This window comes from Pseudophryne corroboree, chromosome 3, assembly GCF_028390025.1.
Source record: "Pseudophryne corroboree isolate aPseCor3 chromosome 3, aPseCor3.hap2, whole genome shotgun sequence".
NCBI classification, from domain to species: Eukaryota; Metazoa; Chordata; class Amphibia; order Anura; family Myobatrachidae; genus Pseudophryne; species Pseudophryne corroboree.
Window position 1 is genome coordinate 20661905 of NC_086446.1, and position 27119 is coordinate 20689023.

The window sequence follows — 27119 nt, forward strand, 5'->3', positions numbered from 1 at the left end:
TACACGGCACCGCCGAGTTCCGGAGAGGACTATGGAAGCGGAAACCTCCGCAAATGATACAGTACAAGAAAACAATACTAAAGCGGCCTAGACCGAAACACGCAGCAGGGCCGCCACTCACGAAACCAAGTGAGAACCTCGATCGACTCCCACAAGTAAATGAGGACCAGAAGAACTCCTTGGGACCGGGTGACGAACTCCAAGATTCAGGAACTCAGAGAACTGGAAGGACCGGGCACAGCAGACCAGGAACAGACGTTCACCAAACATGAGCAGCATGCAGGAAGCTATCACCGGCGTCTGTGTGAGGCACGGAGGAGGCATTTAACAGGGAACCCTCCAATAAGAGCACTGAGCCCAATTAATAAAAATGTTGTGCAGCTGCCTTGCTGCACGATCAGAGAAACATGTGTGAACACTTAATTAATCAATACCTGCAATGGGGAACGCGGTCCGCCTGTGGCATCCCCGTTGCTATGGACTCGGCGGCTCGGAGCGCATGGCGCCCTAGCGTTTCTAGGGACCCGGCGCCTCAGCACGCACAGCGGCCCTAGTTGCTAGGGACCCGGCGGCTCAGCATGCACGGCATCCCTAGATGCTAGGCGCCGGGCGGGCAAGGAGGAAGGTGTAGCGGCCACGGTCGTCGCTAGGAAACGTACCGAGCGGCACCACGGACTGCAGCGCCTAACAATTATGAGAGAGTGGGAGAAAAATTGTATTATGTGTTGAGACTCCCATTCTGGAGAATGTCGCCAGGCTTTGCAAATGGTTGCGATCAGTAAGTCATTGGTTAGGATCGAGGGGAAACTGGAGGGTCTCATATGTAGATAATAGGGAAAGAAAAGAAGACCTTTTGGGTGCACCCTTTAGAACATAAATAATGTGATGAAGATAGCAATAAAATTTAACTTTTATTATAGTGAACATGTCGATATATACTAGAATAGAAATAAAAGTGTAATTACACAACACTTATAAAGTCGGGAGGGGTCAATGTGATTATTTCAAGATATTTCAAATTCTTCTAATTTGCACTTTTAACATATACAGTACACACAATTTCAGAAAATTTGTAAGTTTATCACAAAGACCCCAGGCCAGATCCATTTCCTACTTGACCCCACTATAAACTTCAATATTCAAACATATGATGTCGGGAGGAAAAGATAACAAATTATGAGGATTCAAATATGGAGATTAACCATAGAGAGAAGGAAGTTATAGAAGGTGGATCTGCTGTCAGTGTTGGGCACAGAGTCAAATGATGTCCCAATTCCTACATTTGGTATTCCCAGGAGGTCACCCATCCAGGGGATAAATTTACTAATATGGGAGTTCTATTTAAGATGGAAAGTTGCCCATAGCAACCAATCAGATTCCAGGTATTATCTTCTAGAAGGGTCTAGATAAATGAGAAGTAGAATCTGATTGGTTGCTATCGGCAACATCCCATCTTAAATAGAACTCCCACCTTAGTAAATTTACCCCCAGGTACTGACCAAGCCCACCACTGCTTAGCTTGCAAGATCGGACGGTATTGGACATTGACAGTGTAGTATGATAGTAGTAATTATACCGAGTGATGACTCAAGGATCACAAATGAGAGTCCACCCAGCACTCAGAGGTGCAAGAAATTGGTAATTTCTGTAAATCTACCAGTATAGAAATCAGCAAGAAATAGCAAGAAGAAAGTATAGAACAGATCTGCTGTCCATGTTAGACAGGGTTTAGATGTGATGTATTGTACCCCTGAATCAATGTCCATTTGAAAAAATAAGTATAAAGGATACCTAGATTTTAAAAAGCACCAACAATTGGTTTATTTTACCCAACAACACAGGGATAGCATTATATAGTTATTATGAGTTCCAAGTCATCAGAAAAAAACGCTATGGAGGAAGCAAATAAGGTGACTCTCATATAGGTATCAAAAACGAATGACAAAATAAAACAACTCCCAATTCATCATGAAAATTCACCAGCTGCTGGTTCATACAGCAATACACAAAGTTGTAAATGGACACTGTGTACATTACTGCACCATTTGTGGTTGTGACCCCACCTGGGGCAACAACTGAGCAACGCTGTCCTGCATGCACTACAATGTGTAAATAGGGATTGTAGGCTTGCATTAGGGAAACACTGGTCATGCTGGAAACAGTGAATGGTTTCCCCTTTAGTGCCGGCCAGAAACTAGCTGTGTAGGACTCCCATGCTGCAGGCTGTGCGAGCTGAACAAGGATGCTGGAGGAGTGAGCAGAGGTCCCTTAGTGAAGAATGACCACGGCAGTGTTGCAGTTCTGAGGATGCGTTTCACCTGCTGTACTGGCTTGATCACTTCCGGGACCTGTGCCTGAGGGTTCATTCGCTGATTGAGTCAGCACCGCCACTATCTGTCGAATATTATGCACCGATGATCGACCTTTTTGAAAGAGATGGAGTAATTTTGGCAAGATTACCTGTAAACGCTGTGCCGCTATACTTGTTAATTTAAGATTCAATAAGGAAGTCATTGGACTTGTGTGGGTTCTTTCCCTGGTTTTAGCAGTATAGTGATCCTGACCTGATTAAAGTCAGGCGGGGATTTTTCACCTGACAATGTGGAATTAAATAATTTTAGTAGATGCGGTAATAGATGAGGGGACAGCAGTTTATAGTATTCAGCACCTAGTCCATCAGGACCTGGGACTTTACAGTTAGCTAATCAACTAATAGTAGAACAAATTTCCTGTTCTGAAAAGGGGGCTACTAAGGCGTCATGTTCGTCCTCTGTTAATGTCAGGGCTCCGACCTTCCTAATAAATTCCATACCTAAAGACGGGTTATCAGGGGGAGCAGTGTAACCAACTGGACTTAAACTCGGGGATTCAGAATTACAGACCAGTGATCATGTGCGGAATCTTGGCGTTGTCCTGGATGATGGCTTGACACTTAAACATCAAGATATCAGCCACAATCAAATCCTCATTCTTTCACCTGAGGAACATAGCCAGAATAAGCACTTAATTCCCTCAGATGATATGCCAAAAGTCATACATGCATTTGTATCATCTTGATTAGACTACTGTAATGCCCTCTACCTTGGTCTACAAGCAAAAGAATTGCAACGCTTACAGCTGGTGCAAAACACAGCTGCCAGGCTGTTAACCAACCAGCCCCGTTCTAGCCACATAACACCCATCCTCTACTCCCTTCACTGGCTGCCTGTAAGATGGCGAATCCTCTTCAAGATTGGCTTACTGAGTTTCAAAGCATTACATGACCAAGGCCCAAGGTACCTGAAACAGCTTCTGACCCCATACTGCCCCACTCGATTACTGCGATCTGTAGATGAAGGACTTTTAGCAGTACCTAGAATTTACCGTAATTCATCTGGGGGTAGAGCTTTTAGTCATGCGGCACCGACTCTATGGAACTCACTTCCCCGCACAGTGCGAGAGGCCCCAACTATAGAATCCTTCAAAAGTAGACTCAAGACTTTCCTGTTTACTCAAGCATTTCCATAGTGTCTCTTTTAATATCTTCATGCTTCTGTATTTTATGAAAATGTACTTCATTATTTTCTGTACTATATTATGATATGTATCTGTTAAGCGCCTTGAGTCCTATTGGAGAAAGAGCGCTATATAAATAAAATTATTATTATTATTATATAAAGGGGTATAATAATCTAAAAACAAATTAGCAATGTCAGGAGCAGAGGTCAGTTGTCCTGTGTCTCAGGTGATTTTCAGGATGATTAGCGGGGGTTGTGGACTGTGAACCACGGAGGTTAATAACTTGCCAGCTTAATTGCCCCATGTAAAGTATCAGGGTTTCTGGTAGTTCAGGGAGTATTGGCTTTCTCTGTGCATAAAGTATCATACAGTGATTTAGTGTCTGTGTACACCTGATGGGTCTCCGGGGTGTTGCTATTCAGCAGGTCGGAGTAAGAATTGCAGACAGCTAAACTAAGTTTCTGCAGCCTCTTTAGTGCTTAGCGGTGACATATGCAATAACGTGACCCTGGAGTACCGACTTGGATGCAGCTCAAAACAAATGTATGTCCTCTGTATGTTGGATATTGTCAGCTGCATAAATTAAAAAGCGATGCTCCAAAGTCTGGTGAGTTTACTAAATAAGACAGAGTCCTCCAATTAAAGGAGAGCAATCTTGGGGAAGAGAGCATCAGTGTGAAGCATGTCGGCACATGGTCCGGGATAGCAATATTTTCTATCTTTGAACAATGTACTCTGGACATATTTGTGTATTTTATTATATAATTTTTGATGACACTAAACAGAACATTGAATGCACTGTCCATATCATTTGTGCTATTGCAGATCTTGTTACACCAGGAATATTCTCCATAACATTGGCTTTACAGAGGCTACCGGCAGAATGTCAGGGAGGATGAAGTTTCCTTTTTATTAGACCATCCTTGGAAAGAACATATGCGGCGGGATGTGATGAAGTCTGAGATTTCCAGAGGTGCGGGATTCCAGACGATCTTTTTTTTAAAGGGGCAATACCTCACAACGCAAAACCACGCCTTGTGATTGTGCCTTTACAAAAACATCTGAGATCATCCAGCATCCTGCACCTCCAGTGATCCTGGACTCCATCACATCCCACCGATGGAGTTCTAGCAACAGGTAGATCTACACTGTCATGTGGTATTCCATATATTTCATATAGGCACCACTAACACCAATAAGACACAACTTATGTGTTATTTCATCTCCACTTTATTGAGATTTTTTATGGAAATTACATTTTATAATAATTACATTTACACTTTATTAATGTTTGATACAAAGTCTCATCCTTTTTTCTATATCTACGTAGAGTTTGCACAGCGCCAGTAACATGTAACAAATTGCCTGTACTATATTGTTTGTAAAGTATAAATAAAAATATAAAAACAAGAAAAAAATGCAATCATAAAAATAATGGCAAAATTGTACATGAGCATAGTGTGATGGGCTTGCTAAATCTTTGTATATATCTCAAATCTATTTATACATTTTAATTAGGGCTTGTTTTTTTATATAAATGAAACAAATATTTTTCTAAACTCTTTATAACTTTTCTATTCCCTTTATTAATTAGGCTGCGTCTGCTGATGTCCATTTATGTCAAAGCCAAATCTAGAATATCCTCTCTAGAAATATTGAGTTGATTTTCTGCAAAACATTTCCCACACTCAGAGCAGGGAAATGGCTTTTAACCTGTGTGACTTCTCTGATGTTTAACAAGATGTGATTTGCGTGCAAAACATTTCCCACACTCAGAACATGGAAATGGTTTCTCACCTGTGTGACTTCTTTCATGTATAACAAGATCGAATTTGAGAGTAAAACATTTCCCACACTCAGAACATGGAAATGGTTTCTCACTTGTGTGACTTCTCTGATGCATAACAAGAGTTGATTTTAAAGTAAAACATTTCCCACACACAGAACATGGAAATGGTTTCTCACCTGTGTGACTTCTCTCATGTAAAACAAGATATGATTTGCGTGTAAAACATTTCCCACACTCAGAACATGGAAATGGTTTCTCACCTGTGTGACTTCTTTTATGTATAACAAGACCTGATTTGTGATTAAAACATTTCCCACACTCAGAACATGGAAATGGTTTCTCACCTGTGTGACTTCTATAATGATTAACAAGAGTTGATTTGCAAGTAAAACATTTCCCACACTCAGAACATGGAAATGGTTTCTCACCTGTGTGACTTCTCTCATGATTAACAAGCTGTGATTTGCATGGAAAACATTTCCCACACTCAGAGCATGGAAATGTCCTCTCACCTGTGTGACTTCTATAATGATTAACAAGAGTTGATTTGCAAGTAAAACATTTTCCACACTCAGAACATGGAAATGGTTTCTCACCTGTGTGACTTCTCTCATGTATAACAAGCTGTGATTTGCATGTAAAACATTTCCCACACTCAGAACATGGAAATGGTTTCTCACCTGTGTGACTTCTCTCATGTATAACAAGAGTTGATTTGCATGTAAAACATTTCCCACACTCAGAACATGGAAATGGTTTCTCACCTGTGTGACTTCTCTCATGTATAACAAGAGTTGATTTGCATGTAAAACATATCCCACACTCAGAACATGGAAATGGTTTCTCACCTGTGTGACTTCTCTCATGTATAACAAGCTGTGATTTGCATGTAAAACATTTCCCACACTCAGAACATGGAAATGGTTTCTCACCTGTGTGACTTCTCTCATGTATAACAAGAGTTGATTTGCATGTAAAACATTTCCCACACTCAGAACATGGAAATGGTTTCTCACCTGTGTGACTTCTCTCATGTATAACAAGCTGTGATTTGCATGTAAAACATTTCCCACACTCAGAGCATGGAAATGTCCTCTCATCTGTGTGACTTCTCTGATGTTTAACAAGCTGTGATTTGAGTTTAAAACATTTCCCACACTCAGAACATGGAAATGGTTTCTCACCTGTGTGACTTCTCTGATGCATAACAAGAGTTGATTTTAAAGTAAAACATTTCCCACACACAGAACATGGAAATGGTTTCTCACCTGTGTGACTTCTCTCATGTATAACAAGATATGATTTGCGTGCAAAACATTTCCCACACTCAGAACATGGAAATGGTTTCTCACCTGTGTGACTTCTTTTATGTATAACAAGACATGATTTGTGATTAAAACATTTCCCACACTCAGAACATGGAAATGGTTTCTCACCTGTGTGACTTCTCTCATGATTAACAAGCTGTGATTTGCATGGAAAACATTTCCCACACTCAGAGCATGGAAATGTCCTCTCACCTGTGTGACTTCTATAATGATTAACAAGAGTTGATTTGCAAGTAAAACATTTTCCACACTCAGAACATGGAAATGGTTTCTCACCTGTGTGACTTCTCTCATGTATAACAAGCTGTGATTTGCATGTAAAACATTTCCCACACTCAGAACATGGAAATGGTTTCTCACCTGTGTGACTTCTCTCATGTATAACAAGAGTTGATTTGCATGTAAAACATTTCCCACACTCAGAACATGGAAATGGTTTCTCACCTGTGTGACTTCTCTCATGTATAACAAGCTGTGATTTGCATGTAAAACATTTCCCACACTCAGAGCATGGAAATGTCCTCTCATCTGTGTGACTTCTCTGATGTTTAACAAGCTGTGATTTGAGTTTAAAACATTTTCCACATTCAGAGCAGGAAAATGGCCTCTCACCGGTGTGACTTCTCTCATGTAGAACAAGATGTGATTTCTGTGAAAAACAGTTTCCACACTTACAGCATGAAAATGGCCTCTCGCCTGTCTCAGGTGGCTGATGGGTAATAAGCTTTGTGCTCTGTGTAAAACATTTGTCCTGTACAGTACTGGGAAATATTGTATCTTCCCTAAGAGATGTGATGGACGGACCAATATCTGAGTTAACAGGTGAACATTCCTCTTGGTTAGAGGTAAGAGATAATATATCTGCACTTTGAGGCTCTGGATATAGAGTTGGGATCACAGAGTTTTCCAGAGAATCTCGCATGATATCTTTAGCTTCAATTTCACAATCTCGCGATACAATGGGACGTTCAGCCCATATATTTCTTCTGTTACATTCACCTACAGGGAATAAAGTATATATATAAGCAAATTATGTTACTGGAAGAACTACAATGCAGCCATAACTAGGGGGAAATAGCCTCTTCCTCATGAGATACAGGTAAAAGTTCACATCCCCAGAAGGTCTATCACTGATCTCCTCTCTACCATCCTTGTCTGAAGTGAATTCCACAACTATTTCTGCAAAATATAAACACAAAGAAGAGAGGGATATATGGGGATACCATGGAGTTCTTCAAAGTAACAAAATTCTCAGGCAACATAATATGTTTCTCTTTCAAACTCCATGACTAAGGAGATGTACCAAAGCAGGTTCTATATGGGGGAAGCATGTGAAATAATTATTCACTGAAGAAGACCTGTGTTATACACATTATTGCACCATAACTTGAAGGATTTTCTTTCCACATTGTGTGCCTACAGAATTGGTGAAATACAAGAGGTGTTTGTAGAGTGAAGACAACTGCAGCCTTGCACAAGTCCCCTGTAGGTGCCGGTGCTAAGAAATTTTGACAGCCCCAACTAAATGTGCCTTAAAGATTTACAAGACTACCAGGTCTTTTCTCTTATTGTTATGGAACTCCAGCACAATTGTATGAGCCTCCTTGAGCCACTATGAGGGTCTGTCAAAGTCAGAAAAATATCCCTATACATGCTGCCATATTTGCACCTCACACTGGTCCGCGCTGCGCATGCGTGCGCTTTCCCGTTATAGCGCATACCCGCTGTTGCGTGCACCCGCTCGCACTCGGTATGCGTATTTACGGTAAAGAGTATGTAGTCGTAGCGTGCGACCCAAGCGTTACATATTTTCACAATTAATGTAGTTTATAGATCATGGTCCCTTTGATAGATTCTGAAAGTTTGGTTAATATAGAATGTCCCTGAACGGAGGAATCCCTCTTTGTATTGTACGAAGGGTCTAACAGGAGTCATACAGCAGTGTTTGGTACCCATCGGAAGAGTATTTAAATAGCAATATTCCGGTGTTGGTTTGGAGCGGATCAATCGCTCGTGCGAATAGTTATGAACATAAGAAGTTTATGTTCATTTACTGTTATTTGTTCTTACTTAATCATGCGGCGGGAAACCTAGTTTCCCACCCACCTGAGCAGTTGGAAACAGTCACAGCCCACCTGTATGAAACAACCTATGACCTTTTGTTATAGTGCGAAGCCGAATTCCTGTGTCCAATGGGCGATAAGATTGTAGGGACCATTAGATTGCATTGTGTGTGGAGCATAAAAGACGGGCCTGTGGCATCCAGCTTACACTTCTCTTCAAACGGTTCTCATTGCTGATAATCGGGAAGCTGGATGTCCAGAGGCGCTTGCGATCGTTTCCCCTTGTGCGTAAGTTTTTCTCCGTAATCATATTGTCTTACTGTGAGCCATCTCTCTCATCTCTCTCTCTTCTCTTTCTCTCGTATTTTCCTTTAATAGTATTGTATTTCCTGTATAGTTATCTGGTTAGTTGGTTTATGTTATACTGTAGTGTATGCTTTGTACTGTGATTCTTTTTGCACGTATAATAGTCTTAATACATATAATAGGTTTCGGACCCTAAGCCCAGGTATCTGTGTATTCTTCATAGTGTTATGTATTCTCTGAGCGTCGGTGACGCTCAAGCAGCTTTGTAGGTAATCAGGTTACACAAGGTTGCACTTACACATTGTCTCCACACTAAGGTTTACTGTGTATTTCATTGCTGAAGGTATAGATGTAAAGGTTTAACGTTGTGAGCGTCTGCATCGCTGGTGATCTCCTCGTGGTCCCGAGCGTACGCTACGCTATAGTAAACATTACGTTAGTCGGCAGCCAATAGCGTGCCTGCCTGTGATCACTAAGCCGTAAGCGAACGTGACGCTTGAGCGTCTCGACTACGGCTGAGCGATCACTACGCAACTTGCGTACCCTTACGGTACTTCTTACGTAGATAGCGTACAGTGTTCTTAGACCTCATAAAGGGTGATATATAAGATAAATAATTCAGCTTTATCAATTGGCGGCTCGTCTTGTCCTTCACATATCTGCACTAGGTAGATCAGCAGACATTATCCCTCAGCAAAGGGCGGGAGGTTGTCTCATAGTGCTGACGGGATAAGCGTCTGCTTCGCTTAGATAACGAGTGCTGAAGGAATCCGGGAACCGGAGGTAAGAACAAAACGCTAGTGTCTTTTTAAAACTGTTTATTTTCTTCTGTCTTGCGTATACACGCACGCATACATATCTGCATTTCTTTTTCATTTTCGTATATCACTATCCTGTCTGCCAGTTTTATAGTTGATAAAAGTACTAAAAGATTTGCTGTTATTTCATAGTTTAAGAATAGAGGTAACATAGTTAAAGTGTAGACAAACACACAGTTTTGCCTGGAAGATAGGGCGAAGTCAGTGTGGTGTGTGGTAGATGATCAGGGATCATCTACATTGATAAAAGTATAAATTGTGTGTTACAGTGGATCTTTGCTTTGCGTACACGTGTCCCTAACAAAAGACTTGTGTACGCAATCCAAAGACAGACGCACACAGCGTACATTACGCAACGGAGCGTCCGGTTACGCCCACGTAGCTCAAGTCACGATAAGTTGAATTTCAACGCAAGAGCGATAAGACACGCAAAGCGGTAAATAGCGCAACAGGCGATAAATAACGCAAGTCTATTTTTGGTGTCCGAAATTTAAATTAACAGATTCTGCTCCTAATTGGTAACACAGCTGGGCTAAAGAAAAAAATTTCTGCGCAGAAATAGAAATAGAAGCAAAAGTGTACATGTGATGAGTGAGTGTGTTTTTACATTTATACAATTTGGAGGTTGAACCAAAAGAAATCACCGAGTACTCGTGAGGAACATACGTGTAAGTGACATGCACGGTGGCTAGGGAGGCATCCTTGGTTAAACACAATATTTGAGCATTAGAGTATAGCGGACCAGGGTAGAACAAGACCAGGAGGTCAGACCAGGAGGTCGTATAGAAACAAGACCAGGAGGTCATAGTAGACCAACAGGTCCAGGTACAGTAAACAAGGAAGTCCGCTATACAGTCCACAGGCACAACACCGAAAAGGGTTGGTGCAACACCCATATAGGCCATACAAGCTCGCTGAAGGAATTCGCAGCCGCAATTTTCGATTCCATTGGTCTTTCCGTACATAAGTTTAGTTGCTTGTGTGCTGAACGACTGTACCGCACGTAATTGTGTACAGTAGTTAGTAATCTGACCTAGTACCATTAGAGTAAAGGGGTCACAAACGCTATTTGTACATTCTGACGTGATTTGTGTAATTTTTTATTTTTCAAGAAGGGAAGTTCGCTGGTCACTCAGGAACTATCTGACAACCCCACCTTTACTGGAAAGAGTAAGTGTTCTGCGGATAACCCTCGCATGTTCCAGTAAACAAAGGTTTTGGTAGGTGCCCTGTGTCGAGTACGCCAGCACCATATCGGTGTGATCAGGTCGTATCGGTCGGCGTGGGCGAGAGAGTGAGGTGCTCGGTAAACTTCACCGCCTACCTATCGTGAATAATTTGGTTTTCTGTAAGGGTTCGCTGAACACCCGGATATAGAGATCAGAGGTAGAACAAGCGGACGCCTGCAGGTTATGGGGGCCAGTTGTTCAGGAAGGGGGCGATCAACCTCGGTTCGGGTTGACCCTGTAAACCGTCCAGTAGGATCGGCCAGGTATGTAATGTGTGAGAAATATGGAAATCACACAGAGGTTTTATGTGATGAATGGGAGAGAATGACGGTACAAGACAGGGAGAAATTCCCAAGAATAGGTAGCTTCAGCCCAGAAGTGTTACAAAATTTGAGGAGGATATGTCTCATAAAATCAACAAAGAGACGAATCCAGCATTATGATTATTTACAGTTGTGGCAACAGGAAGGTGAGATACAGAGAGGTTTGGCTCAGGCGGCAGGGTCTGGCTCTAACAGAAAACTGATTGCCACAGCCCCGCCGCCACCATATATAGCAGGAGAGAAGTTGATTGCGGAGAAAGACGCACTGGGGTGTAAAACACAATCACTTAGTAACTGTGTAAATGTTAATGATAATGTAAACACATTAACCCATGCAAGTATTAACCCGTGCAAGTTGTACCCTGTTTTGAACCTTCCTCAGGAGTGTGATCAAGAGGACGAAGCGACAACAGTTTCAGCGCTCTCTCTAGCGGCCACCATAGCAGAGACCACAGTAGGCACAGCAACACCCACGAGATTAGCAAAGGCCCCTAGCGGAGGGATAGGTGAGGTCGTATCGACTGGTAAGTACGGCACCATGCATTATGCTGAAACAATTTCACCACAAGCTGTAGAATCTACACAGAATGAGGTTGTTAGGATTACACCTGTTAGAGTAATAGCAGTTCCCAATGGGAAAACAGATGTATCAGGAGCCACTCCCATAAGGAATATTGCCATGTACAGCCCATTTTCCCGAATGGAATTAAGGACCATAGTGTCTGAATTCCCTGACCCTAGAAAAGATTTAGTTGCCAGTCAAAAATATATCACAGACTTAGGAAACACTTTAGAGCCCAATAATAAAGATTGGCAGATATTGCTAAGAGCTTGTTTACCCTCCAATGTCGACTCAGCTCAATTCTTAGCTGATTGTAGACTAGATCAGGATGTACCTCTTACAGATGTGTACAACAAAGATAACGTAAAAACGATAAACTTACAGTTAAAGGAGTATTTCCCAGCAGTTGTTAAGTGGAGCAAAATATTCTCCATTAAACAAAAGGAGTCAGAAACAGCTACAGAATATTTTCACCGGGCACTATTAGAAATGGCAAAGTACACTGGTATAGAAGACATTAGGACCAATCCAAACCATCAAGAAGTAGCAGTATCTGTACTAATGGATGGTTTAAAGGAAACATTGAAGGCAAGGGTACAGACCACGCAACCATGTTGGCGAGGTCTGTCAGTGTCCACTTTGAGAGAGGCTGCTATTGATCACGACCGAAACATCACTAGGCACAGGGAGTCGCAAAGTGATAAGCTAATGTCAGTAAGTATACAGGCTCTGACCACAAAGCAGCCTGCGTATGTACCACCAAACCCTGTGGGTAAGTCAACTGTGGTAACATGTTATTATTGTCACAAACAGGGACACTATGCACGAGACTGTAGAGCGAAAAATTCGCAAAGATCATACCAACCCCCTAGACAACGACACGACACACGACATTGGGATCAGGGTCCACAGAGACGGAGTTATGAGCCACATACAGGGGAAACAAAAAGATATCCCCCGAACAGAGACTGGCATGCCTCTGGTAGTTCCCAGCTATCTCCCTCACAAGTAGTTGCTGCCAGCGGGATTCAGGCAGGTCACCATACCCAATAGGGGTGTGGCCATACCTGTAATCTGCAGCCAGTAAAATTGATTGCCAATCTTGAAAGTGAACCCGAGATCGCAATTAATGTAGCTGGTAAAACATTAAACTTTCTTGTAGACACAGGGGCGGCCAAGTCAGTGATAAATTCGACAGTGGGCATGAGAACCACTGGTAGGACAGTTCCAGCCATGGGAGTAACAGGAGTAGTCCAGCACTACCCTGTTAGCAAACCAGCCGAGATTACAATAGGGCCTTTGCATACCAAGCATTCCTTTTTGCTGGCTGCATCGGCACCAACCAATCTCCTGGGAAGAGACTTACTGTGTAAAATGGGGTGCGTCATTTATTGTACTCCTGAAGGTGTATTCTTGGACATACCTGAGAATCACGCTCAGGAAGTGCGAGACATGTTAGACTCCCCATCAAAATTAATGTCACATACCATTATGACAAATAGGAATCCATCCCAAGTAGAAGAGATGACATCTCAGATACCAGAGTCACTTTGGACAAAGGACGGACAAGACACTGGATTAATGGCAAACGTAGCTCCAGTAGTTGTACAAGTAAAAGATGGTAGGATAGCTCCAAAAATCCCACAGTACCCTCTGAAGCCAGAGGTGGAGTTAGGAGTTTTTCCAGTAATAGAGCGCTTGCTACAACAGGGCATTCTGGTAAGAACGTCCAGCACTGCCAATAGTCCCATCTTTCCTGTTAAAAAGAGTGGGGGGAGGGGTTACAGGCTAGTGCAGGATCTAAGGGGGATTAACAAAATAGTTGAGAGTCAGTTCCCCGTAGTGCCAAATCCAGCTGTCATCCTAATGCAAATCCCTCCCACTGCCAAATTTTTCACTGTTATTGACCTCTGCTCCGCTTTCTTTTCGGTACCTCTGCATCCTGACAGCCAATATTTGTTTGCATTCACATACAGAGGAGTCCAATACACGTGGACTCGATTACCCCAAGGTTTCATAGATAGTCCAAGTATATTTTCTCAGGCTTTGCATGATTGTTTACAGTCTTTCCAACCAGAGAGTGGATCAGTATTGATACAGTATGTGGATGATTTACTGCTGTGTTCAGATTCACTGGAAGCCTCCCTGAAGGATACGAAACAGCTCCTGTTTCATGTTTCAGACACAGGTCACAAGGTTTCCAAAGACAAGTTACAATTATGCCAAACTAAGGTAAAATATTTGGGACACTGTCTAACACAAGGACTGAGACACCTGACCGCTGATAGAATCCAAGCAATAAGAGACATGACCCTGCCACAAACCCAGCAACAGATCAGAACGTTTTTAGGAATGTGTGGGTATTGCCGTAATTGGATCCCAGGGTTTTCCATATTGGCGTTACCTTTGCAGGAAATGGTCTCCTCAAACAAACCTGATAGGATTTCGCATACAGACGAGTCCGAAACAGCATTTGAGAGACTCAAACAGTGCCTAACGCAGGCACCAGCACTAGGTATGCCAGACTATGGGAAACCCTTTGAACTATACGGAACAGAAAGTGCTGGTTGCGCAGCAGGTGTACTAACCCAAAAACACGGTGATGCCAGCAGGCCAGTTGCATACTACAGCGCTCAGCTAGATACGATAGTGCGATTCCTGCCCACATGCTTGCGAAGCGTTGCTGCGATAGCATTGCTAGTGACAAAAAGCGAAGATGTCGTGCTAGGCCACAACCTCACAATCCATACGCCACATGCAGTATCAGCCTTATTGAATTCTGCCCAAACCAGACACGTCTCATCAGCGAGGTTTACAAGATGGGAATTGGCACTAATGGCCCCCGTAAACATCACCATAAGGAGATGCAGTGCATTAAATCCTGCGACGTATCTCCCAGGTGTGCCTGGTCAGGCACAAAGGGTGGAAGGTGAGAGTGATGGGGAAGGAGGATTTAATACAAAGGAAGACACACATGATTGTAGGGAATATTTGACCCAAAATTTTACCGCAAGGCCTGACATCAGTGACAACCCACTGGAAGATGCAGAACTCACGTTCTACACGGACGGTAGTTGTCATAGACAGTCAGACTCGGGAGACTTGTGTACTGGATACGCAGTCGTAGATGACCAAGAGACCATAGAAGCGGAACCGCTAGGCCCACCTCACTCAGCCCAGGTTGCTGAACTGGTCGCCCTAACCAGAGCATGTGAATTGGCTAAGGGTAAGTCAGCCAATATCTACACCGATTCTAGATACGCATTCGGGGTAGTCCATGATTTCGGAGCCCTATGGCGCCTCAGAAATTTCATGACGGCCGCTGGTACACTGATAGCGCATGCAGCTCACATAAAAAGGCTTCTAACAGCGATACAGGAACCCGACAGAGTGGCTGTTATCAAGTGTAAAGCACATACATATAGTCAAGACCCAGTATCACTTGGTAACTGTCAGGAATCGACTCACCGCTGTTATGTCGGTCCGCCGGAGCGGACTCCGTCTGGGGTCACTGCATGTTGCTGTCACCTGTCGCCCTGCTCATGGATGCCGCCTCGGGCCTGGAAGCGCCTCTGGAGTCAACGGGCGTGTGAGCGCGCCGCGTCCCTGCCGGGCCGCGGCATGGGCGACGCCATGACAGTATTCCCCAGTGTAAGTGCGGCAGCCAATCCCGAGCTTGGCCGCACCCCCTTGTCTCACTCCAGCCAATGCCTGCCGGTCAGGGGGTATATCAGGAGCTGCTGGGTGAGTCAGAGGTTGTCCTGAACTTTGTGTCACTCCTGCGACTCGTGTGTTTGGACCTGTTATCCTGTTCCCCCGTGTTCCTGGATACTCTCCTGTGTCTCCGTGTTCCTGGATATTCTCCTGTACCTGTTTCTTCCGTGGAACTACAAGTACCAGCACCAGCAATACCTTTCTGGCTTCACACCTTCTACACCTGCAGTGTGCTCCAGCCTACAGCAGTAGAGACTCCCTCTCCAGGTGCATTCCGTCATCTCACCTGTGATTCAGCCTGCAAGCTGATTATGCTTCTCCACCAGCACAGTGAACATTAACTCCAAGTCTCCTGCATTTCTACCAGGTTTGCTACCATTATTCCACCTCTGCTGGCTCCACGTTTTAATTATTCTGGATTCATTTTTGCATTACAAACTTTACCATAGACTTTCAGTTTTCAACCCCGTTATTCCATTGTCATTACCATTGCCGTTACCATTTCCATTGCATTCGTTTGTTTTACTTTCTGCTGCATTATTATCTGGACTTTCTGTTATAATAAAACTACATTGTGCACATGCGCAGAAACCCAGTACTGCCTCCTCACTTCATTCCACCTACCTCCACTGACCCACTAGCGCCCCCTCCGGGGACACAAACTAAACCGACTCTGACAGTAAGTTCAGGACCGATGGACTCGGACGGTGGTCAGAGTGTGGGGTCAGGGGCCTTACAAAACCTGGTCTCCCGTTTGGATGGACAAGAGGCTGTGCAGCAGCAGATATTCCAGTTTCTGCAAGGGATGTCCTCCCGGATTGATACGTTACAACAATCTCTGCTAAGTGCGCCTGCACCTCCAGTTCCTGTTACCCCTGCACATGCAAGTGTAGGGGGTTCTTCTTCTCCGGCTGCATCTGCTCCTGTATCTCGTTTGCACCTGCCTGTGCCTAGCAGGTATGATGGCAGTCCGAAGTTATGCCGTGGGTTCCTCAACCAGTGTGAAGTCCAGTTTGAACTTTTACCTCATAATTTTCCTACGCCAAGATCCAAGGTTGCTTATATTATTTCACTGCTCTCCGGATCAGCCCTGAGTTGGGTGTCTCCTCTGTGGGAACGTGCCGACCCGTTGATGAACAACTATACCGAGTTTGTTTCCATCTTCAGACGCATCTTTGATGAACCGGGTCGTGCAACATCAGCCTCCGCAGATCTTCTCCAGCTCCGTCAAGGGACTCGCAGTATGGGCCAATACGTCATCCAGTTCCAGACGTTAGCCGCAGAGGTTCAGTGGAATAACCAAGCCTTGGTAGCAGCCTTCTGGCATGGACTCTCGGAACGGATAAAAGATGAACTGGCAACCCGTGATATCCCTGTGCAATTACCAGAATTAATCTCCCTATGTATCAAGTTGGACTCTCGCATCCGCGAACGCAATAGTGAGCGTGCTCGTGCTGAGTGTCGCAAACCAAGAATGGTACCTCCTGTACAGTTTCAGCCTCCACCTTCTGACGAGCCTATGCAAATTAATAGGTCCCGCTTAACCTCTGAGGAGCGGTCAAGGAGACTTCGTGAGAGACTGTGTCTTTATTGTGCGGCAGTAGGTCACCAAATAAATTCTTGTCCAGTGCGTTCGGGAAACGCCAGATCCTGACTTGTAAGGGAGGAGTCAAGTTGGGATCTTTCAAGCAAGCTCCTTCAACCCAAGATTTCATTCTTCCTGTGACCTTAGAGACGGCGGCTGGACTCCAATCTGCAACTGCGTTGGTAGACTGTGGTGCAGCGGGGAATTTCATCACTCAAGCTGCGGTAGACAAGTTTCATCTGCCGGTCTATGAACTTCCATATCCAGTATACATCACGGCAGTTGATGGTAGTCGTATTTCTAAGGGGGATATCACTCAACAAACCCGGCCAGTGATACTGGGGGTTGGGTTCCTGCATTCTGAGTTAATAAAATTTCTAGTTATTCCTCAGGCAACTCAGGAGATTGTGTTAGGTATGCCCTGGCTCCAGCTACATAACCCACAGATTGATTGGGCTACCTTACAACTAACTGCTTGGGGTTCACATTGCCGTCAGTCCTGTTTAGCCCAAGTTGTTCCTGTCAAGACTTCTGAAATCAAGACCTAGTCTACTCTTCCTATGGCCTATCAAGATTTCGCTGACGTCTTCAGCGAAAAGGCCGCTGATGTCCTGCCGCCCCATAGAGAGTGGGATTGCCCCATCGACCTCATTCCTGGCAAAAAACCACCTAGGGGGCGCACCTACCCGTTATCTGTTCCTGAAACCGAAGCGATGAGCGAATACATCAAAGAAAACCTACAGAAAGGATTCATCCGTCCCTCATCATTGTCAGGAATCGACTTACCAGGCTGACATCCGTCCGCCGCTGCGGACTCCGTCCTGGCTCCCTGCGGTCACCTGTCACCTGTGTCCCTGCCATGGGGCACCATCGCGGGCCTGGGAGCGCTCCTGTGACAACGGGCGTGTGGCGCGCCGCGTCCCCGCTGGGCCGCGGCGTGGGCGCCGCCATGACAGTTTGCTAACAGCCAGTATACAGCGGCCAATCCGGTGCTTGGCCGCACCCACTTTTCCTCACTCACCCAATCCCTGTGCACCAAGGGGGTACATAAGAGACTGCAGGATCAGTCTGCAGGCATCCTGGACTTTGTGTCACTCCTGCGACCCATGTGTAAGGATCTGTTCCGTTACTCCTGTGTTCCTGGCTCTCTGGCTAAAGACTTGTACTTCTGGTTATCTGCACAAGCTCCGTGGAACTTCAAGGCCCAGCAATACCTGCAAACAGGCTTCACACTCATCACCACCTTGTGTGCTTCAGCCTGCAGTTGAGACTGACTCCAGGTGTGTCTCATTCCAACACCTGTGATACAGCTTGCTGCTGCCAGTGCTTCAATACCTGCACTGTGAAGTCAGACTCCTGCCTCTGCTACCAGGTTTGCCATTTCACATCTTACTGCCTAAGTTCCTGTTTTAAATATCTGCACTGGTTTCCAAACCAGAACCATTTTCACAAGCACCTGTTCTTCTGTTATCATCACTACCGGTTACCATTTCTTCAGTTATCATTCATCCATTTACCATGCTTCAGTTACCATAGACTTTCAGCTCCCACGCTGTACTATTGACATTGCACTTTCTCCCTGTTATTATTTACTGCCGTTTTGTGAACTTGCTGTTTAATATCATCTGCCAATAAATATCATTGCGCCATGCGCAGAAACATCATCCAGCCTCCTAGTTTTCTCCCTTCTACCTCCACTGACCCACTAGCGCCCCCTCTGGGGACACAGACAAGACCTGACCTGACAGTAAGTCCAGGATCGATGGACTCAGATGGTGGACGGAGTGTGGGGTCAGAGGCCTTGCAAAACCTGGTCTCCCGTCTGGATGGTCAAGAGGCTGCGCAGCAGCAGATGTTTCAATTTCTGCAAGGGATGTCCTCCCGGATAGATACACTACAGCAATCCCTGCCTAGTGTACTCACTCCTATTGTTTCTGTTACTCCAGCACCTGCCAGTGCTGTGAATTCCTCTATGCCGACTGCATCAGCTCCAGTGTCACGTCTGCACCTGCCCGTGCCGAGCAAGTATGATGGCAGTCCAAAGTTATGTCGCGGGTTTCTCAACCAATGTGAAATCCAGTTTGAGTTGTTGCCACATAATTTCCCCACGCCAAGATCCAAGGTTGCCTACATCATCTCCTTACTTTCTGGATCTGCTCTGAGCTGGGTGTCCCCTCTGTGGGAACGTGCTGACCCTCTGATTAACAACTACACAGACTTCGTGTCAACTTTCAGACGGATCTTTGACGAGCCTGGTCGTGCAACATCAGCTTCCGCTGACCTGATTCAACTCTGCCAAGGTACCCGTAGTATGGGACAATATGTTATTCTGTTCCAGACGTTGGCCGCTGAGGTTCAGTGGAATAATCAGGCCCTGGTAGCAGCCTTCTGGCATGGACTTTCTGACCGGATCAAGGATGAACTGGCGACCCGCGACCTTCCTGTTCAATTATCTGACCTGATCTCCTTGTGTATTAAGTTGGACTCTCGCATCCGCGAACGCAATAATGAACGCGCTCGGAGTGAGCCACGCAGATCAAGGATAATACCTTCTGTACAGTTCCAGTCTCCCTCTTCTGACGAGCCTATGCAGATAAATAGGTCCCGCCTAACTCCTGAAGAGCGGGCAAGAAGAATACGTGAGAGACTCTGTCTGTACTGTGCGGCTGCGGGCCACCAGATTAACTCCTGCACAGTGCGTTCGGGAAACGCCAGATCCTGACTTGCAAGGGAGGAGTCAAGTTGGGATCTTTTTGTCAAACTCCTTCTAATCCAGACCTTATCCTTCCAGTGACGTTAGAGACTTCAGTTGGGCTCCAGTCTGCATCAGCATTAGTGGACTGTGGAGCTGCAGGAAATTTCATCACCCAAGCTGCGGTAAATAAATTCTGCTTATCTACTTGTGAACTTTCCTGTCCAGTTTATATTACCGCTGTGGATGGAAGTCGAATCTCCAAGGGGAATATTTCCCATCAAACTGCCCCAGTGGTCTTGGGAGTTGGATTCCTACACTCTGAACTGATTAAGTTCTTGGTCATCCCTCAAGCCACCCAGGAGATCGTCTTGGGCATGCCCTGGCTCCAGCTACATAATCCACAGTTTAACTGGTCAACGTTGCAACTTACCTCTTGGGGTTCACAGTGTCATCAATCCTGTTTAGCCCAAGTGTGTCCCATAAAGTCTACCGAAGTTAAGACACAGTCAAGTCTCCCAGCAGCTTATCAAGATTTCTCAGATGTTTTCAGTGAGAAGGCTGCTGATGTCCTACCGCCCCATAGGGAATGGGATTGTCCCATCGATCTCCTTCCTGGCAAGAAGCCACCTAGGGGGCGTACCTACCCGTTGTCTGTTCCTGAAACTGAGGCGATGAGCGACTATATCAGGGAGAATCTACAGAAAGGATTCATCCGTCCTTCTTCATCACCCGCTGGTGCAGGTTTCTTCTTTGTTAAAAAGAAGGATGGAGGTCTGCGACCATGCATTGACTACCGGGGTCTCAATGACATTACCATCAAAAACAGTTATCCGTTACCACTCATTACCGAATTATTTGACAGAGTTAAAGGAGCCCGCATCTTCACCAAGTTAGATCTCCGCGGTGCTTACAATCTCATCAGAATCCGGAGTGGTGACGAGTGGAAGACAGCTTTTAACACTCGAGATGGCCATTACGAATACCTGGTAATGCCATTCGGGTTGAGTAATGCTCCAGCAGTGTTCCAGCACTTTGTGAACGAAATTTTTCGTGATGTCCTGTATAAGTACCTCGTTGTTTACTTGGATGATATCCTCATCTTCTCCCAAGATCTTTCATCTCATCGTCTACAAGTCCGAGAAGTTCTCCGACGTCTTCGTGAGAACCGTCTTTACGGAAAACTATCTAAATGCACCTTTGAAGTACCCTCTATACCCTTCCTAGGTTATATAATTTCCGGATCGGATCTTCAGATGGACCCGACAAAATTGGAAGCTATTGCCAATTGGTCCATTCCAAATTCTCTCAAATCTATCCAGCGGTTCCTGGGTTTTGCCAACTATTACAGGAAATTTATTCGGGGATTCTCCACTCTCATCGCTCCTATTACCAACCTGACTCGGAAAGGGGCCAACCATTCCAACTGGCCAGAAGAAGCCTTAGCAGCCTTCCAGAAGATCAAGCTGGCCTTTATGTCTGCTCCAGTTCTGTCTCAGCCAGATGTAAATAGACCGTTCGAGTTAGAGGTGGATGCTTCCACAGTTGGAGTTGGAGCCGTTCTCTCCCAGAAGGGAACCGATGGGAAAGCCCACCCTTGTGGGTTTTATTCTCGCAAATTCCTTCCTGCAGAAGCTAACTACTCCGTTGGAGACCAAGAACTACTGGCGATCAAGCTGGCTCTCGAGGAATGGAGATACCTCCTAGAAGGGGCCAAACATCCGTTTAATATCTACACGGATCATAAAAACCTGCTATACTTAAAGGCAGCTCAGTGCCTTAATCCTCGCCAGTCCAGGTGGGCTATGTTTTTCTCACGTTTTAATTTTAAACTTCATTTCCGCCCAGGTTCGCAGAATGTTAAAGCTGACGCTCTATCCCGATCCATGGAATCCGAAGAGGAAACGCCTGACTCAGTGCCTCATTCCATCCTGAGTCCAGTGGTATTCGCTGCATCCCAAGTCTCCCCGGCTCCTCCTCCTGGTAAGACTTTTGTTTCCCCAGAGCTCCGTCCCAAGTTGCTATCTTGGGCTCATCAATCCAAGTTCACCGGTCATCCTGGTGTTCTGAAGACCTTCAAGTTTCTCTCTGAGACGTACTGGTGGCCAAAGATGAAGGCTGACATCAAGGATTTCGTGGCATCCTGTCCTAAGTGTGTGCAGCATAAGACTCCTCGTCAGTCTCCAGCAGGTCAGTTACAACCATTGTCTGTTCCTAGTCGTCCCTGGTCACACCTGTCCATGGATTTTATCACCGACCTTCCTCCTTCCCAAGGATATAATACCATCTGGGTTGTAGTGGACAGATTTACCAAGATGGCTCATTTTGTCCCTCTCCAGGGTCTCCCGTCTGCCCCGAAACTTGCCCAAATCTTCCTACGGGAGATTTTCCGCTTACATGGTCTACCCTCAGAAATAATATCTGATCGGGGGGTACAGTTGGTAGCGAGGTTTAGGAGGGCCCTCTGTGCTGCCATGCAGGTCAAACTGAAGTTTTCGTCATCATACCATCCTCAGACGAATGGGCAGACAGAGAGAGTTAATCAAGAACTTGAGACGTTTTTAAGATTATATGTTTCATCTTCCCAGGATGACTGGTTCGATCTGCTCCCATGGGCCGAGTTTGCCCACAACTTCCGATACCATACTGCTACTGAAACAACACCATTCTTTGCAGTATATGGGCAACATCCCCGTGTTCCTGACTTCCAAGAACTCCCTCATATGGATGTTCCTGCTGCCACTACTGCTCTGTCTCAGTTCTCATCTATTTGGAGAAAAATTCACGTGTCTCTCAAAAAGGCCTCCAGCCGGTACAAATACTTTGCCGACCGTAAGAGACGTGCGGTTCCTCACCTGAAACCTGGGGACAAGGTTTGGCTATCAACCCGTAACCTCCGTCTTAGGGTTCCGTCCATGAAGTTTGCACCCCGTTTCATTGGGCCCTTCCCTGTTGAAAGAGTCATCAACCCTGTGGCCTACAAACTGAAGTTACCACCTTCTCTTCGTATACCTAACGCTTTTCATGTTTCTCTCCTTAGACCTCTAGTCCTAAACCGTTTTCAGACTGCTCTTCCAGTTGGCCCCAAAGTTCGAACTCAGCGGGGCGTGGAATTCGAGATCAACAAAATTCTGGACTCCCGTTGCCGGTATGGACGTCTCCAGTACCTGGTCGATTGGTCCGGTTATGGCCCAGAGGAGAGAAGTTGGGTGAATTCGTCTGATGTCCATGCTCCAAGGTTGGTCCGTGTCTTCCACAGCACTCATCCCTCCAAGCCACGTGGGTGTTCGGTGTCCACCCCTAAAGGAGGGGGTACTGTCAGGAATCGACTTACCAGGCTGACATCCGTCCGCCGCTGCGGACTCCGTCCTGGCTCCCTGCGGTCACCTGTGTCCCTGCCATGGGGCACCATCGCGGGCCTGGGAGCGCTCCTGTGACAACGGGCGTGTGGCGCGCCGCGTCCCCGCTGGGCCGCGGCGTGGGCGCCGCCATGACAGTTTGCTAACAGCCAGTATACAGCGGCCAATCCGGTGCTTGGCCGCACCCACTTTTCCTCACTCACCCAATCCCTGTGCACCAAGGGGGTACATAAGAGACTGCAGGATCAGTCTGCAGGCATCCTGGACTTTGTGTCACTCCTGCGACCCATGTGTAAGGATCTGTTCCGTTACTCCTGTGTTCCTGGCTCTCTGGCTAAAGACTTGTACTTCTGGTTATCTGCACAAGCTCCGTGGAACTTCAAGGCCCAGCAATACTTGCAAACAGGCTTCACACTCATCACCACCTTGTGTGCTTCAGCCTGCAGTTGAGACTGACTCCAGGTGTGTCTCATTCCAACACCTGTGATACAGCTTGCTGCTGCCAGTGCTTCAATACCTGCACTGTGAAGTCAGACTCCTGCCTCTGCTACCAGGTTTGCCATTTCACATCTTACTGCCTAAGTTCCTGTTTTAAATATCTGCACTGGTTTCCAAACCAGAACCATTTTCACAAGCACCTGTTCTTCTGTTATCATCACTACCGGTTACCATTTCTTCAGTTATCATTCATCCATTTACCATGCTTCAGTTACCATAGACTTTCAGCTCCCACGCTGTACTATTGACATTGCACTTTCTCCCTGTTATTATTTACTGCCGTTTTGTGAACTTGCTGTTTAATATCATCTGCCAATAAATATCATTGCGCCATGCGCAGAAACATCATCCAGCCTCCTAGTTTTCTCCCTTCTACCTCCACTGACCCACTAGCGCCCCCTCTGGGGACACAGACAAGACCTGACCTGACAATCATCACCTGCTGGGGCAGGTTTCTTTTTTGTTAAAAAGAAAGATGGAGGACTACGTCCATGTATTGACTACCGGGGACTTAATGATATTACCGTTAAGAACAGCTACCCGTTACCTCTTATTACCGAGCTATTTGATAGAGTCAAAGGAGCCCGCATCTTCACCAAGTTAGATCTCCGCGGTGCCTATAATCTCATCAGAATCCGCAGCGGTGACGAGTGGAAGACAGCTTTCAATACTCGGGATGGCCATTACGAGTACCTGGTAATGCCATTCGGGTTGAGCAATGCTCCAGCAGTATTTCAACACTTTGTTAATTAAATTTTCCGTGACGTTCTGTACAAGTATCTCGTTGTTTACCTGGACGATATCCTCATCTTCTCTCAAGACCTCCCTTCTCATCGTCTCCAAGTCCGTGAAGTCCTCCGACGTCTTCGTGAGAATTGTCTTTACGGCAAATTATCTAAGTGTACCTTTGAGGTTACCTCCATACCCTTCCTGGGGTATATAATTTCTGGATCGGATCTCCAGATGGACCCGGCAAAATTGGAAGCTATTGCCAATTGGTCCATTCCGAACACTCAAGTCCATTCAACGATTCCTGGGCTTTGCCAATTATTATAGGAAATTCATAAGAGGCTTTTCAACACTCATTGCTCCTATTACTAGCTTAACTCGGAAAGGGGCAGATCATTCCAACTGGTCAGAAGATGCCCTGGCTGCGTTTCAAAAAATCAAGATGGCTTTTGTTACCGCTCCAGTTTTGTTACAGCCCGATATTAATAAACCATTCGAGTTGGAGGTGGATGCTTCCACAGTAGGAGTGGGAGCTGTTCTCTCTCAGATGGGAGCTGACGGAAAGATTCATCCCTGTGGATTCTTTTCCCGTAAGTTTCTTCCTGCAGAAGTTAATTATTCCATCGGAGATCAAGAGCTTCTGGCGATTAAACTGGCCCTTGAGGAATGGAGGTATCTCCTGGAAGGGGCGAAGTTTCCATTTAATATCTATACGGATCATAAAAACCTGCTCTACTTGAAGGCAGCTCAGTGCCTTAATCCTCGCCAGTCCCGATGGGCTATGTTCTTCTCCCGTTTTAATTTCAAGCTCCATTTCCGCCCAGGTTCTCAGAATACCAAAGCAGATGCCTGGTCTCGATCCATGGAATCGGAGGACGAGATATCCGATCCAGTACCACGCTCCATCCTGGATCCTGTTGCTTTTGCTTCTTCACAAGTTTCTCCAGCTCCGCCTCCTGGTAAGACTTTTGTTGCTCCTGAACTCCGTTCTAAGTTGTTGTCTTGGGCTCATCAGTCTAAATTTACTGGGCATCCTGGTGTCCTAAAGACTTTTAAATTTCTCTCCGAAACATACTGGTGGCCGAAGATGAAAGTCGACATCAAAGACTTTGTGGCGTCTTGCCCTAAATGTGTGCAGCACAAAACTCCTCGTCAGTCTCCAGCAGGTCAGTTACAGCCATTATCCATTCCCAGCCGTCCTTGGTCACATCTGTCTATGGATTTCATCTCTGACCTTCCCTCCTCCCAAGGATTCAATACCATCTGGGTAGTGGTCGACAGATTTACCAAAATGGCTCATTTTGTTCCACTCCAAGGACTTCCTTCCGCTCCAAAACTGGCTCAAATCTTCCTACGGGAGATTTTCCGTTTACATGGACTACCCACTGAAATAATATCTGACCGTGGAGTTCAGTTTGTGGCAAGGTTTTGGAGAGCTCTCTGTTCTGCCACGCAGGTCCATCTCAAGTTCTCGTCAGCGTATCATCCTCAGACGAATGGGCAGACAGAGAGGGTAAACCAGGAGTTGGAAACTTTCCTGAGACTGTACATATCATCTTCCCAAGATGACTGGGTGGATTTGCTCCCGTGGGCTGAATTCGCTCACAATTTCCGCTACCACACAGCTACCGAAACTACTCCGTTCTTCGCTGTTTATTGGCAACATCCACGAGTTCCTGATTTTCAAGACCTTCCTAGCATCGATGTTCCTGCTGCCACTACTGTCCTCAGTCAGTTCTCAACAATCTGGAGGAAGATTCATACTTCACTCAAAAAGGCTTCTGCCCGGTACAAATTCTTTGCCGACCGCAAGAGACGTGCAGTTCCCAGCTTGAAACCTGGGGATAAAGTCTGGCTGTCAACCCGGAATCTTCGTCTTAAAGTGCCTTCGATGAAGTTTGCACGCTTCATCGGTCCTTTCTCCATCGAAAGAGTTCTGAATCCTGTGGCTTACAAGCTCAAGTTACCCTCTTCATTGCGTATTCCTAATGCTTTCCATGTCTCTCTCCTCAGGCCATTAGTCCTAAATCGTTTCCAAAGAGCTCTTCCAGCTGGCCCCAGCATTCCAACTCAGCGGGGCATAGAGTTCGAGATAGAGAAGATCCTGGACTCCCGTCACCGGTATGGTCGGCTGCAATATCTCATCGACTGGGCCGGCTATGGTCCTGAGGAGAGGAGTTGGGTGAACTCTGCTGATGTCCACGCTCCCAGGTTGGTCCGTGTTTTCCACAGGTCTCATCCTTCCAAGCCACGTGGGTGTTCGGTGCCCACCCATAAAGGAGGGGGTACTGTCAGGAATCGACACCGCTGTTATGTCGGTCCGCCGGAGCGGACTCTGTCTGGGGTCACTGCATGTTGCTGTCACCTGTCGCCCTGCTCATGGATGCCGCCTCGGGCCTGGAAGCGCCTCTGGAGTCAACGGGCGTGTGAGCGCGCCGCGTCCCTGCCGGGCCGCGGCATGGGCGACGCCATGACAGTATTCCCCAGTGTAAGTGCGGCAGCCAATCCCGAGCTTGGCCGCACCCCCTTGTCTCACTCCAGCCAATGCCTGCCGGTCAGGGGGTATATCAGGAGCTGCTGGGTGAGTCAGAGGTTGTCCTGAACTTTGTGTCACTCCTGCGACTCG

General features: G+C 45.9%; 1 protein-coding gene across 1 annotated transcript in view; it reads right to left on the reverse strand.

The window, feature by feature from the left end:
• Positions 1-27119, reverse strand: part of LOC135054551 (zinc finger protein 850-like) — a 211955-nt gene that overhangs the window by 99495 nt on the left and 85341 nt on the right. Inside the window, exon 3 of the mRNA XM_063957707.1 lies at positions 5212-7614. Within this exon, the coding sequence (XP_063813777.1) occupies positions 5212-7614 (2403 nt within the window). The remainder of the gene's footprint in view (positions 1-5211; positions 7615-27119) is intronic.